We start from the raw sequence: 15,400 nt of genomic DNA on the forward strand, positions 1-15,400 counted from the left end.
TCACCCAAAAAACACCCTCTGTCTCTTTCCCTGGAAAACACCTACTGATCAGGTCTCCTTCCCAACAAGACTTGGTGCTCTGACTCTTGAAATGGTCTTAATATAACAAGATGCCTCCAACAATGAAACGTATTTTCTTGTTTAAAGAGACAATAGGTTTGTTTGGGAAAGCCTTTATCTGAAAATGCCCTGACTAATATCATCAGAAAAGAAATAATTAGATATTAACATACAATTAGAATACTACATTAAACATTCAGTGATGCTACCTGGGGATATCTGGCTGTCACCTCAAGCTCAACGTAATTAAAACAGAACTCGGGGCTGATTTGAGGCTAATTGGTTTATTCCCTGGGTTTTTCTCCTTTTGCCTTTCCTTACGTGTAGGAAATCATCTGCAGCTTTTTAGTATTTGGGCCTTTCCTCAATTTTCCATGAGTTGTTTAATAACAACATTAATGATTCAGGTAGCTTCTTATTGTAAGTCGCCTGGGTTAGATGACATGAAATGTTTAATTTTAACAGATACCCTCATCCTGCTTATCCACAGATGGAGAACTCTAGTGGTATCATATGGTCTACATCCAAACACCCTTGTTTCAAACGTAAAGACAAACAGCTTTGAAAGTTCTATTATTAACTTTAAACAAGACGTATATATAACCTATGGGTTTCTTATGTTCTAAGTACTTATAAACACACACTCATTAGTTTCACTAGCCAGGAATGTTTCGCTGACACTTCTGTTCCATCCCCTATCAATAGATTAATCACTAATCTACACACACTATCATTTGCATTCCTACCTTCCTGTCTCATGTATCTCTTTTCAATAATTTCTTCCTTCTTCCACAACTTTTCATCAGTATTTGCTTCTTACTCAAAATAATCTCTTTTAGGGTGCTTCTGGAATTGTGTTTTGGGTATTCAGCCTCATTATTTCTACAAACTCATCAAACAAGGGATCGAGAAACACTCCCCAGGCAGAAATTGTATATGAGACACAGAATACTTAAGTGTTCAAAGTAACTGAACCAGAACTGGAAGCTGAATGAAAACAAAGAGCAAAAGCAATCTGTAGTTAAAAAACTGAAAAACTCAACAACCTAAATTAAAACAAGGGCAGGAGATACGTGGAGTGCGTGCAGGAAGGGACGCAGCTCATAAAGAAGAGTGGTGGAACTGCAGAGGGAGTGGCAGATGGCTGAGTGGCACAGAAGACTTTTGAGAAGTTTTGCAAGGATTAACAGTTGCAGAGGCTTTTTCAGGAAGCAAGACTGTTAACCCACCTGCCACCGCTCCACCCAGCTGGCACAGAGCACAGTACAGCCCTGTCACTTCGAGGATTAGGGTTCAAATCAAAACACGTCATCCTGTGGGATGCATGTAATTTATGGATCTCTCCCTCGTTCAGCTAGGAAGACAGGCACAAGCAAGGGAAGAGTTGAGTTCAAGCCCGACTATTGCTCTTTTCACATTTTGGTTTCTGAGTAAGCATTTGTTAGCATGCTCTCAGCAGAATTAGCGTTCAAATAATTATATCTGTGTTTTAAATTGAACACTGGAAAAGAAAATTTTTTGTGACCTGAATTTCTGTTGTTACTCTTATCGTTTGGACTGTTTGGAGTCCATTTACTTCAAAAAATGTAAACTAAATGTAAATGTAAAACTAAAATGTATTTGGCCTTCTGCATTACAGATTTTTTCATTCTCAAATGTTGAACCTATGGGCAAGAGGTGTAAAATATCAGATCAGATCGTGATCACAAATTTACAGGGATACTGGAAAAAATAAGGATGTTATTACCTTTACAGGGAAAACAAAGATTATGTTTTTCATTTCAGCCTCCAGTTTGGTTCAGAAATATGTCAGTAGGATGTGGGCTGAAAAGACTGAGTTAACAAAATAGTGACAAAGGAAATACGGTTAGATCTTAAAGTTGAATAGCTAATCAAGCATCTGAAGCACGTGTACAACAAAAAGCAAGAGGGAATTTAGCAGGTTAAAAAGAGGTATCAGGTAGGAATAACACAATCACATTAAGGAAGAGAAACAAAATAGGAAGACAAATTTTCTTACAATAAGAATGCATTAGCATTTGCCTGGAATAGCCTCCCAGGGGAAGTGGCCTCAGCTCCACAGGCTGGCTCATTAAAAACTGGAAAACAACCTTGCATTGCACAGAGACAGACTAGGTGAGCTAATAGGTCTTTTCTCTCTCTCAATTTTTATGACTCCTAGATCATCTCATTTACATAATGACTATTCCTATGCCCTTCTGTAAATAAGGATGACCGAAGATTATTTTTCCACTTTTTAAAGTAGGGAAGCAAAACACTAGAGGTTTTTGGTTGAAAGCTCCCCAATTAATTCTGTTACAACCCAAATGGTTCCCAAGCGTCATATTTAAATATTAAGATTAATGTGTACATTCTTTCTATTATGGTCTTGGCTACACCATAGGTTTTTGTGAGCTTTATTCTTGTGCTTTATTCTTGAACATTCCAGGTGAGAGCTCATTTACTAAACAAATAGCATTTTATTAAAAAAAACAGTATGGCATGTATCTAAACAATGGGTTTTCCAGACAGCCCTACATGATTTGGAATACTTAAACATGGAGCTGTTGGAGCACGTCCAGAGGAGGGCTGCAAATATGATCAGAGAGCTGGTGCACTTCTTCTATGAAAGGCTGAGGGAGATAGGCTTGTTCAGTCTGGAGACGAGAAGGCTCCACGGAGATCTTACAGTGGTTGTAAAGGTGACTACATTAAAACTAGGAAGGCTCTTCATGTGTAGTGACACACAAGAGTGTGGTGACAGGACAAGGAGTAATAGTTCTAAACTAAAAAAGGGTAGTCTTAGGCATAAGGAAGAAATTCTTTACTGTGAAGAATGGTGAAGCACTGGAACTGGCTGCCCAGAGAAGCAGTGGATGCCCCATCCATGAAGGCCAGAATGGATGAGGCCCTGGACAGCCTGATCTGGTGGCTGCCAAACGTTCTCACAGCAGGGTTTTAGAACTAGATGACCTTTAAGGTCCTTTCCAACCCAAAACATCTCACGATTTTATTATTAATAGCTGTTTTCAGCTAGCTAGATGCTGCTGAGTGAGGGAATAAACTCTCCTACTTGTCCCTGAACATGTCTGCATACTGTCCTCTGTGTCTAGTCTGGCAAAAGAAAGCAAGCAAGAGAGCTCTGTTTTCCACTGTTCTGCCACACAAAGGAGAGAAGGATGCTGCTTCATAAAACAGAAAAGACTTAATTACTTCCATTAACGAGCTCCTTATTTGTATCAAGATGGAATCACAAATGTCATGGTTGAAACAATGTTCTTTGCAAGGACAAGAAAATATATTTCCTAAATATTAAGAAAGGTCAGTGCATGGAGAAGCTGCTACCTTGGTGCAGATTATCTTCATATTGTGCAGTCTATCAAGTGATTCCTGAGGATTACCGAGGTACTGAGGAAGTTCAGCATGTAAAATCCGCATAGAGAAGGGAACCATGGAACCTAGAATCATAATTAACTTCATTAAATTTGTTTGCAATAATGAGCAGTGCACAATTTGCCTACATTGCAAAGGTATTTCTTACAAGTATACATGACACAAAGTCTATTTTACCTTCATATTACTTTCTGTTCCTGATGAAAGAAGAGAAAATAACAACCTTTTTCCTAGATTTAACATGCAATGTTATGTTTTAAATACTACATAAATGCATATGCTTACATATTCATACTTATTTAAATACATTTTAAATGATATTTAATGATGATTAAATGATTTTTAAGAGTGCAAACACATAGGTAATCCTATTAAGAAGGCAAGAAAAAAGTGTACCTCATTCGAATTTGCAGAAACAAGACACACATGGAAGTAAAACAAATTTAATAAACCAAGTAAAATAAAGGACTGAAAAAATGAAACTTAAGTTTCAGCAACAACATCGCTGTGAACATTAACTATTATGCATATCTTATAATTAATGCAGAAGAACGAAGGTGGAGTTGTAGGTCTTAAAAGTATTAGGCTAAAAAGTCATAATATGCATGTTTTTATATTTTATAAGCCTTATATGCTTAATCATAATAGAAATGCCTTTATTTTAGTATTAGTTTGCTTTAATATTTATTATTCTATTTACCAAAGATAATTATCTTGCAGGTTACAAGCATCCTGGCTGACTTCAGTTTTAGGAACTTACGGGAATCCCAGTACCTTGCTTCTCAGATAACTACACATCCATTACACGGAGAACAACACTGAACATGATCATAAACTGCTACTAACAACAACAAAAAACAAAATAGGAGCAAGTATAATTGGGGAAAAAAGCCTTGCAAAATAGCATGCTACTGTTGTAATATTTTAATGTAATACATTTGCTTAGTTTAGACTTATTCTAAGGGGATTTCCTTCTCAACTCACCTCTTGCCTCATCTTTTCTCACAAATAGGACTCAGGAGCTTTTTAAAAAGATTTCTGCAGCTGTTCTTAACGGGCTTATATGTCAAAGAGGCAAATGCTATGTACAGTGAGTAACTGCCTCTAGACATTTTCTGAAAGGTTGACAAAATTTTCATCACAAACCTCTTTCACTAATTATGACCTTCAGAGTACGCCAATTACATCTACATAAAGTCTCTTATTCCACAGCTAACTACTCCCAGGGCTTCCATGCCTGCTGTGTTCCCTTAAGGAAGTACACACAAGTTGCATGCATCATCATACGTGGAACAGAGATTAAGAAAACAAAACGGCCTTTCTTTCTAGAGAAATTAAAAAGGTTATTGAAGAAGCAACAAAGATGATGAACTATTTTAAACACTTGTACTTAGTATGACACAGGTGAAGGTACAGTCAGTGTGTGCGTGTGTGTGTTTGTTGTGGGGAAACAAAGGAAAGCGTGGCAAAAGTAAGATTAAATTCTGAGCCAGAAAACCATGGTAAAATTGCTTGGCAGACATAAGCTGTGAATCTGCATTGTAAATCTATGGAAGTAAACTTGTCCCTAGGCTTGTTACCTTCATAACTACACTTGTTGACCAAGCTCTAATTCTGCCATCAAACAATAATCCTGTTAATAAGCAGTGCCCAAATGCAGCTATTTTGGTACTGTTCCTCTGGATAAAGTCAATTTAATTTACCACTAACACGTGAATATGAATATATTGCTAAACTTTACAGGATTTCCAAGTAAAAGGTAAAAAATAAAATTGTTCAAGTAGTAAAGCTTTGGATAATGTGATATATAGAATGTAAAGAATCTTACGTTTTAGCAACATTTTTTATTAATGACTGGTGTTCTATCACTCTCAGCTCTGAAAAAGGCTGTAACGTTCCATTCTCTTGTAAATTGTGGCAAAAGGTCAACTCAATAAACACTCATACAGAAAACGTGAATTGGTAACAGAACAGCTCAACATACAGATAGATGAATATTTAATGGAGTGCAGATGAAATGTCTCACATTATCCATTTTAATACAATTTATGGTTTTTTTTGTTTTTTTTTTTCTGTAAAGCACTTTTTGGGATCGCGTATTTTGTGAAGTACTGATCTTCTATACTGCTGAATGAAGCCATGCGATTACGACCCAGGCAATGGGAAGGAATAACCCACTATCAACCTACATCACCCAAATTGGTGCCAGAGGATGCAAGAATAATAATAAGCGGCACTCCAGACCAAGCAGACATCACAGGAATCTGATTTATTCCCTATTGCAACTAAGACCTCGGCTGTGATAAGAATCCAGAACTGCATCATCGCTTATTTCTGAACCACCAAATATTTTCCTTTAAAGTATGCGACTAAAAAGCATTCCGGTGTGCCCCTTAGTATGTATGTCAAGTGTGATGAGAGGTCTCACCAAACAAAGCCACAAAGAAGCTGACCCACACTGTAAAGGGTAGGCAGTGTAATGACTTCTCAAGCTAGAATTTATATGACCGTTTCATGCAGAATGAATTACAGCTGCAGAATCTGTTTCTTCTGTTTCTTTTTGAAGCTCGTGACATAAGTAGTACCCTGCAAGTAGTTTTGTGTGTAAGCATCCACCACATCCAACCACTCAATTTCTGTTGCTTACTGCCTGATTAGAGAGGCTGATGGAATTATATTTAACACCATTTCTGTCTTCTTCCCCAGTTTCCCTATAATCCTTCTGAATAGCAGGATATTTTATCAGAGAACACACAAAACTGCTCTGCATGCTCTCACAAAAGTGTGGTAATGGGGGGAAAAAAAGAGAAACGAAACTACCGTTTACCACTGTTCTCACCTCCAAGTAAGCTCTGTTTTAGCAAAATTATATAAGGTATGGATTATACACCTAGTTTAGTTCCTACATTAGTAAGGCAAATTACTAGTTAAAAAGAATAATCCTAAATTTACATTTGGTAAAGCTTTCAATAAGTAGTGCTTATTTAAAGTGTCAATAACACTTCACAGACCTCTTGGGAAAAACTATAAAGCATTAATACAAAACACATGCGAAGAGATCCACTCATCAAAACAGTTCTGTTACTTCTGGTTACAGCTCTGTAAAAACTAGGACTAAAAAACACAGAGAACAGTGTATACTCATGTATTCTATCACTGCATTGCTTATACCTATTATCGTACTCTATTGCTGTATTCAGAGAAGGATCAGCCAGTTACCTTTTCAGAAGGTGGATGATTATGAACCTTTGCTATCAAAAGACTCAGCAAGGTGACCTGTGTGTGCACCATGGTGGAAGAGAAGGCAGAGTACAATGGGTTTGAAAAAAAGCTCAGCAGTTTCCTGGGGTGAATGGGAAATGAAAAAGGCAAAGGTAAACCATAATAGGCCTCTTGTGAATCTTCACCAGTGCTTCTTCAGTTCAGTGATAAAACGGAAAGAGCAATCAAATAAGAGTGCTGACTTTAACACTTTAATTTAAGAAGTTAACAGATCTCATAAGAATTAACAATACTTCAATTTGTTGTCTATAATGCCATTATATCATGTGGCATGCTGTCATGTCAAAGGCACATCTTTTGGCCTCTTTTCTGCTTAAAAGACAACTGAAGAAGCCCACTCCTATTGTTAAAAATATATATTAAAGTGAGAGGAAAAAAAAGAAACTGCACCCAAATCTACCAAAACACATCTTGCACTCTGTCTTGCAAGGCACATGAGTCAATCCTTCTGATTTCAGAAATCCCACAATATTTCCAGCATTTCTCAGCTGAGGAAGGTGACAGATGAAGCAAAGTTGAAACTTATAAAGGTGACTGTCACAAATTCTGCGTAAAAAAAAGCACAACTATACACATTCGAGACAGAATATAAGAAAAATACCATTTAAGTGAAACATGCACCTATTTTTAAAGGTGATCAAACATTATTTTGATTTGTTCAGTACTTCCTTAGTTTTCTAACAGATTATTATTTTTGCATGTTTTTCATATAATAATGACAGAATGTTAAGTACTGTGTGGAGACACTGCTAAAAGCCTAGATACACAGCAAACTTACTTTGTTGAATGACATTCCGGAATGGTAAAATCTGAACTCTGTTGAAAAGCATTTGATATTTTGGACAGATAATCTTGCTCTTGGAAAGCAAGAAGAAAATGCACAGGTAGTGGAAATTGAGACAGGTATGGTGAGAAGAATATAAGGAAGTTGCTAGGTTGTGTACGAATGGAGTCTGGAAAGCCAAGGCCCAGTTTGAATTAAACTTGGCAAGGGGTGCCAAGAACAAGAAAGGCTTCTATGGGTACCTCCACGAGAAAATGAAAGTCCAAGAGGGTACAGCCCCTAGTGAGTGATTGAGGCAAGTTGGTAACAAGAGACAAGGATAAGGCTGAGGCAGTCAACAGCTTTTTGCCTTTATCTTCCCCAGTAACTGCTCATCGCACAGCCCTCAAACAATGGTTCAGAAGGTGATTAAGAAAGCGATATCCCTCCTGCTGTGAGAGAAGATCAGGTTCGTGACCACCTGAGGAACCTGATCTATGGATCCCAATGAGATACATCCCAGAGTCCTGAGGGAACTGGCTGGTGTAGTCGCCAAGCCACACTAAAATATTTGAAAAGTCGTGGCAACCAGGTGAAGTCCCTGGTGGATGGAATAGAAGGCAACATCACACTCATTTTCAAGAAGGGTAAAGAGGGCAACCCTGTGAACTAGCGACCTGTCAGTCTCACCTCTGTGCTGGGAAAGATCATGGAATGGAACCTCCTGGAAGCTATGCTAAGGCACATGGCAGACTGGGAGGTGACACAGGATAATGAACATGGCTTTACCAGATCCTACCTGACCAACCTAGTGTCCTTCTGTGAAGATGTAACTGCATCAGTGAACAAGGGAAAAGCCACTAATGTCATCCACTTGGACTTCAGTAAGGCCTCTGACATGGTACGATACAACAACAGTCTTCTCTTCAAACTGGAAAGATATGGATTTGATGGGTGGACTGTTCATGGATGAAGAACTGGTTGCAGGATTGAACCCAAAGAGTTGTGGTCAATGACTCAGTGTCTGGACAGAGATCACCAGTGAGTGGTGTCCCTCGTGGGTCAGTGCTGGGTCTGATACTCTTCAATACCTTCATCAATGATACTGACAGTGAGACTGAGTGCATCCTCATCAACTCTGTGGATGACACTAAGCTGTGTGGTGTAGTGCACATGCCTGAGGGATGGGATGCCTAGACAGGCTTGATTTTATATGTGATATATATGATATATATATGATTTTTTATATTTTATAGATTTATTATAATGAGTTTCATTATAATAAATAAATAGTTTCATAATGACAACTCAAAGTAACATGGAAACAAATTTGTGTTGATATTTGGCTTAAAAAGAAACAACACCACAAAGACATCCTATAGCTGTATGTGGCCATCAAGACTGTTTTAAGAACGTACCATGAACTGTAAAAACATACAGTAAGAGACAAAGCCTTCTATGAAATAACGAAGAACTAAGGACAGTTTTCAGACTGCAAAACGATAGCAGTATTTCTTTTTTCTCCCACCTCCTTTTTTTGACCCCAAGAAAGAGAATTTGCTCAGCTTACTTAGTGATGAGAAGAAATTCAAGGGCTCGAATACCAACTCCTTTCTAAAGTTCTAATTGCTCAAGCAGAACATAAATATTTTACTGCAACTAAGACAGTAAGGGAAGAAAAAGTTAACAGATGAAACAATAATATGCATATCAAAGAAACTGTTTCTGATGGGAATGGATGCATTCCAGATGGAAGGTGCAGATCATAAACCATGTCTGAGAGCCTACAGAACACTGTAATTTTCACTTTACATCATCTAGTTAACGAGAGAACAGTTGGGAAGAGGTATACCATTTGTTGATGACCCCAGTTGATCAATAACAACAGTGTTATGAAGGTCAAAAGGGAAGGTTGTATAATTCAGTACAAAACTTAATTAAAAAGCAGATTAACAGGAGGGAAAAAAACCTACACTTGCTTCAGTAGACACAGTCACACTGGGAACAAACAAAACAAGAAAGAAAGATTGAGTACATTAGCACCAAGCTATTACAGAAATAAACGTGCTTACCAGATTAAGTAATTTGAGGGGAAAATAATATTATATCATCTGAAAGTTCTTCACCTGCTTGGTTTCTGTTAGGCCACAAAATTAAGACAAAGAGCGTAACAAATTTCTTTGCAAAGGGTTCCTGTGTAAGTGCACGTGTAATACATGTAATAGCCCACTGGGGTTAAGAGGATTTTAGCATGGGATGACATTTCCAAAGCTATTTTAAATTGAAACTTCTATTTTATTTTACTCAACATTAAATTAAACAAGGGAACACAGCTTTTATGTATACTATCTCAAGGAAATACTTTAAACAAGCAGAACATCTTGCAATTAAAATGTTTACTTGTAACTACTGGAGAATGGATTTTTGCTTTTTCATGCCTCATATCTCTCAAAGAAGTAACGCCTTCTTATATAGGAAAACCACACTGACTGGGTTTAGATGATTTCAACAAAGGCACTGCTCTCTAATTACTGTTATGTATTGAAATTTTATCTTTTACATTTAATGCCTTTCTATCTTGATGTTTTACATTTGACCTCTGTTGACCACCCTTAGGAATTCATGGTAACTTTATTTTTTTTTTACCCTTCCTTTCATTGGATAAAAGAGAAATACAGAACACCTTAAAAGACGTTCTGCTTTATGCAGATGTATACTTACAGAGGTGTATGTACTTGCATATATATACATGCACTTTTAGATACTTCAACAGGAGCACTGTCATACACCTCACAGGAGGATTTTTAAGTGTGATGATGTAGTGACCTTACCATTAATGAAAAGTAAGCTTAAAAATCAAGATTCAACAGAATATCTGGTTTCTATTTTTTTTATTACTTTAAGTCTAGAAAGACTAAAGAAAAGGTAGGAGCCCGGATGTTTTTAGGCACTGAAAGAAATTGCCTATTTCCATATAATTTGAAGTTAAAGTTCATGTGATCTAAAAATAAAAAGACATTCTGAATTAAAATCTGCTTTTGAACGTCTACAAAAATACTTTTTCAGCAATCTGGAGTTGTTATTTACTTTGAAGCAAGGACCACTTAAGAGAAACAATATTTAAAACAAAAGCTAAAAACTAAAGTGAAACAAAACTGGAATAGTTGCCTCATGACAAACGGATTCTTCTACCTGCCTACCCACTCAAACTGTATAAAGGCAGAACTGTGAAACGAGGTACTTCATCCCTTTTAAGGAATAACTCTGTAAAGCTGGTACTGCCAATAATAAGACTATGTAGCCTTAGGAAGGGAAACAAATATTTTAGCAGTACTCTATGCTCTTAAGGTTATACGTAGAATCATAGAATTACCCAGGTTGGAAAAGACCTCAAAGATCATCAAGTCCAACCACAGCCTAACCACAGTACCCTAACTCTAACAACCCTCTGCTAAATCATATCTCCGAGCACCACAATACATTACATTACATTACATACATTTCTTAGTTCTAAATTGTCTATACTGTCTTAGAAAAAAAAAAAAGCAATTTCAATTTTGACTATGCTGAATACCCATATGGAACCACAACACTTGAGTGGTATTTATTTAACCTGTATTAGCCAATTTAACAGCTGGAAGGTAACTCTGGAAGAACAGAACACTGTAAAGAAACTGAAATGTACAAGGAAACTACTCCACATCATCATTACATACCATAAATATTAAAACCATTAAGCTGGAGAAAAAAAATACAACTTCTCTCTGAGTTCATATTTAAGATGAACATACCAACCTGGAAAAATATCTGATCACCTGTGAGGAAAACAGGGTCAAAGTTGCCTGGAATCAGCCTGCTGGTTGAATGTATCTTACATAAATACAGCATCATTAAGATGTGGAACAGCTATCAAATCTTCCTCAAACAGCTTTGAGGGGGTAGAGGGAGATGTTGCTCCCAAGGATGTAAGAGAGAAAATGCAGTTCTGTTCAGACTAGCAGTAAACAATGCAGTACTGGATTACAGATCATAGAATCACCAAGGTTGGAAACAGATAAAGGAACTTTTATTCAAAATATCCATAATATGGGATGTAATGAGTTATAATTTTTTTTCTACATTTTCTGTGCTTGAACTAAGGAAAGCTTATAATTGAGCTTTGTATAGCAGTGAAGTCTCTTAATCATTCATCACAGAAGAGCATACCACAAAGAATTTAAATTCCAAGTAAGAGTAGGACGTGTGGAAGATGTTCTCATATCTGTTCAACTTAACAGGGTGAACAGGGTTGGTTTAATTTTCCCTGAAGCTCCCCCAGGACTCTTTTATTTCGGCAATGCTGCTAACCTCTCTTATTGTCCTGACATTTTATGTGGCATTTGCAGTCATACCGTGCACAGATTCCACTACTGTTTTCTTTATCACTATTCTATTATCAAATATTCTAAAATAATAATAATAATAATAAAAATATTCCTTCCTGATTTCTACAGTCTCTTCCTTTTGTCATCTCCGTCACCTGTAGGTGCACAACATTCCTGGAGGGCAGGGGTGAAATCCGCTGTGATCCTGGTATTAGCCAGCTAAATTAGTTAATTCACTCCTCAATCTTTTCTGCTTGATCCAGAGATTAAACCAGACTTATTTCCTACTGAAATCTTAAATTGCTTCATTATGGATTTAAATCTTCCAAATTCCATTTTCTCTGTTCCCTATAATTAGCATTTTCTGCTTGAATGAGAGTGTACATTTTATAGCAGTTAAAAGACAGCCATCGCACAGCAACATCTGTCAGGAAGGATCAGCCCTAGTGTTAACAGGGAAAATTCTTGCTAACAAGAGTCTTGCATCTTCAAGTTTTTCCAGATAGGAATTCCAAGCAGAAAAAAAGGACACTACAGTTTGGCCTACATGGTTACCCAATTCTGAGCTTGGCTGCAAGAATTATTGATGATAGTATTTCATATCGGATTAAAACATCAAAAATGCCTGTCTGGAGTTAGCACAGTACCCATTTTCTCAACAGTAAGCACCTGGGGGGATGGGCAGGGGAGGGGAGTCACTGTTGTAGTGCTTTTTTTGTGCAGCAAGCTTAAATTCAGTTTGTAGTATACGTTCATCCTCATTTCCAGAATTTTCTTGCAGAGGGAAGGAAAAATATTCTGATTTCACTTCTTTTAAAATGTGACCTTTTATTCATCTTTTGCTTCTGTGCTCCTTACGATACTTTATAAACTCTCTCGTATGCCCCACCAGCTAATCTAACGTGCCCATTCTACTGATAATGCTGCGTGTCTCTGAAAGAGCCAAGGATTAAAAGGAAACATTAAAATGGCATTTCATTTTTTATGAGACAATTTGGACTTGTTTCTGGTTAATAGACCAGTAAGTTACAGAAAAGTTAATGCTACCAAAATGAGTGTTCTAAAAGCTACAATAGTTGAGAACAACTTAAGAACTGGAAAAAAAAAAAAATGTACATGGCTTTTAATCCCCATACCAGATTTCTGTATGTAGAAGGTTCTTTTTTTTTCCTTTTTCTTTTTACTCCTTTCCCACTTTCTTTCTGATTGTGATGATACTCACTCTACTAACATGCAATCAGTCTTCTGTTTTCTGGTGGAAAGAGCCTAAACTAGTAATGTATTGTTCAACATTTAGTTGTATGGGCTCTAGAAACTGCCTTCATACTCTCTAACTTCTTATGTTAGTGATCCCAGTACAAATTTTTTTCATACATGACCATAGGGATACACCACTGTGTGCTGCAACAGGCTGATATCCCAGAGTTATCAGCCCAGAGATGCATCCTAGAGTCCTTAGGGAATTCACTGACAAAGCCACCAGGCCACCCAATGATCCTTACAAGTCACAGCAGTCAAGTGAATTCCATGGTGACTGGAACAAAGGCAATACCACATCCATTTTTAAGAAGAGTAGAAAGGATGACCCAACAAACTACCAAACCTTTAGCCTCACCTCAGTGCCAGAGAAGATCATAGAGTAGATCCTCCTGGAAGCCACAAGGACATGGAAGAGAGGGAGGTGATACAGGATAACAAGCATGGTTTCACCAAGGGCAGGTTCTGCTTGACCAACTGTGTCACTTTTTATGATGGCATAATGGAACCAATGGGCAAGGGAAAAGCCACTGATGTCATCTATCTGGACTTCAGTAAGGCCTTTGGCATGGCCCCCCTTAACATCCTTCTCTCCAAACTGAAACAGGTTGCCCAGAGAGGTGGTGGAAACCTCATTTCTCATGACATTCAAGGTCAGGCTGGATGGAGACCTAATCAACCTAGTCTAGCTGTAGATGTCTCTGTTTGCTGCAGGGCAGCTGGGCTAGATGACATTTAAAGGTCCCTTCCAACTCAATTCTACAACTCTGACAAACAGACTAGTGAAAAAACTATTTTTATGTTTATTTTGGCCCTTGGAATATAATGCAACTAGGCATCACTCAACTACTGGTTTTGCATATTTCGTAAGTCTGCACTACCTTTCTGACCTTATTGTTGTCCACTGTAGTTTGATGTTTCAGTGGAAAGAAATGAAGAAATTAATATTAAAAAATAGTTGATTCTGTGAGATTTTAAGTGTCCTTATTTAGTCAGGCATAGGCCTTAATTTACTCTTATTTTTAATACTGAAAAAGATACAAACTCTTCTGCTTTCTTAGGAACAGTACTTGTAAAGAGTGAAAATCCTGAACAGTTGGGAAGAAAAATGAAGTACAGAGAAAAGGATCAAAAACTCCCTTCAAGGCAATACGTGGAATAGAAGGAACAGTGTATCAGAGATCCCAGGAGCCCCTCAGTCTACTTGTGGAAGAAAGCACAAGACTGTTGTTGCTATTCAAACAGCCAGGGAAACCAGAAAAATTTTGCCTGTGATTGTTTGAAAGATGCTGACAGCTTCTAGGAAGTCTACATTGGGCTTGCTGGGCTACAGCCGATACTTTGCATCACAGAACTGATAAGAGAATCTTCTGTGAAAGATCCTGAACATTCTTGATTGTCCTTCTTGAGCAACCCGAAAGTCTCTTCACTGTTTTTCGTTAACCCATTGAGACAACCAGCATATTATGTACAAAGAACTGGATTTTTTTAGATGGTGACCCTGTCTATTACAAATATATTCTTTATAAGTGTTTTATTGGTTCTTCAGCTATGAAAGACAAAGAATGGTAAGATAACTCGTGTCCTTGCATGAGTAAAAAAATAACAGGTGTAGTAAAACATTTTCCAAACATTATGGGAAATACTCTAAGAAACACTGATACTTCACACCCAGAATTCTATAGTTCTGGAATATCTAAGTTAACCAAGCAGGGCAATGGGAAGTAATGCATTTGTACTTCAAGATAAAATACTTAAACTATTGAGGCTGTGCATTTTTTCCTATTCATCGACAGGTTACATAATAAATTCTTATTCTTTTAATTAATTTAAATTATTTTGCAAATTTTACATTTAAGTTTTAATTTCATCCAAAACAATTATCATACTCAAATTATCCAATTTTTTGTTTTTGGTTTTTTTTTTTTGGCCTTGAAATAATATGAGCCAGCAGTGTGCCCAGGTGGCCAAGAGAGCCAATGGCATCCTGACTTGTATTAAGAATGGTGTGGTGAGCAGGACTAAGGAAGTCATCCTGCCCCTGTACTCAGCATTGGTGAGGCCTCACCTCGAGTACTGTGTCTAGTTTTGGGCACCTCAGCACAAGAAGGACATGGAGGTACTGGAGCAGGTCCAGAGAAGGGCAACGAGGCTCGTTAAGGGCTTGGAGAATCAGCCCTACGAGGAGAGGCTAAGGAAGCTGGGGCTGTTTAGTCTGAGGAAGAGGAGGCTGAGGGGAGACCTTATTGCCGTCTTCCAGTACCTGAAAGGTTCTTACAGT

The 15,400-nt window shown here is 37.6% G+C and overlaps 1 protein-coding gene across 4 annotated transcripts in view; it reads right to left on the bottom strand.

The window, feature by feature from the left end:
* TRAPPC12 (trafficking protein particle complex subunit 12) overlaps positions 1-15,400 on the bottom strand; it is a 47,140-nt gene that overhangs the window by 18,821 nt on the left and 12,919 nt on the right. For all 4 annotated transcript variants that reach the window (XM_072331491.1, XM_072331489.1, XM_072331490.1 and 1 more), the window contains exon 6: positions 3,406-3,518. In XM_072331491.1, the coding sequence (XP_072187592.1) occupies positions 3,406-3,518 (113 nt within the window). The remainder of the gene's footprint in view (positions 1-3,405; positions 3,519-15,400) is intronic.

Source organism: Excalfactoria chinensis, chromosome 3 (genome assembly GCF_039878825.1).
Source record: "Excalfactoria chinensis isolate bCotChi1 chromosome 3, bCotChi1.hap2, whole genome shotgun sequence".
NCBI classification, from domain to species: Eukaryota; Metazoa; Chordata; class Aves; order Galliformes; family Phasianidae; genus Excalfactoria; species Excalfactoria chinensis.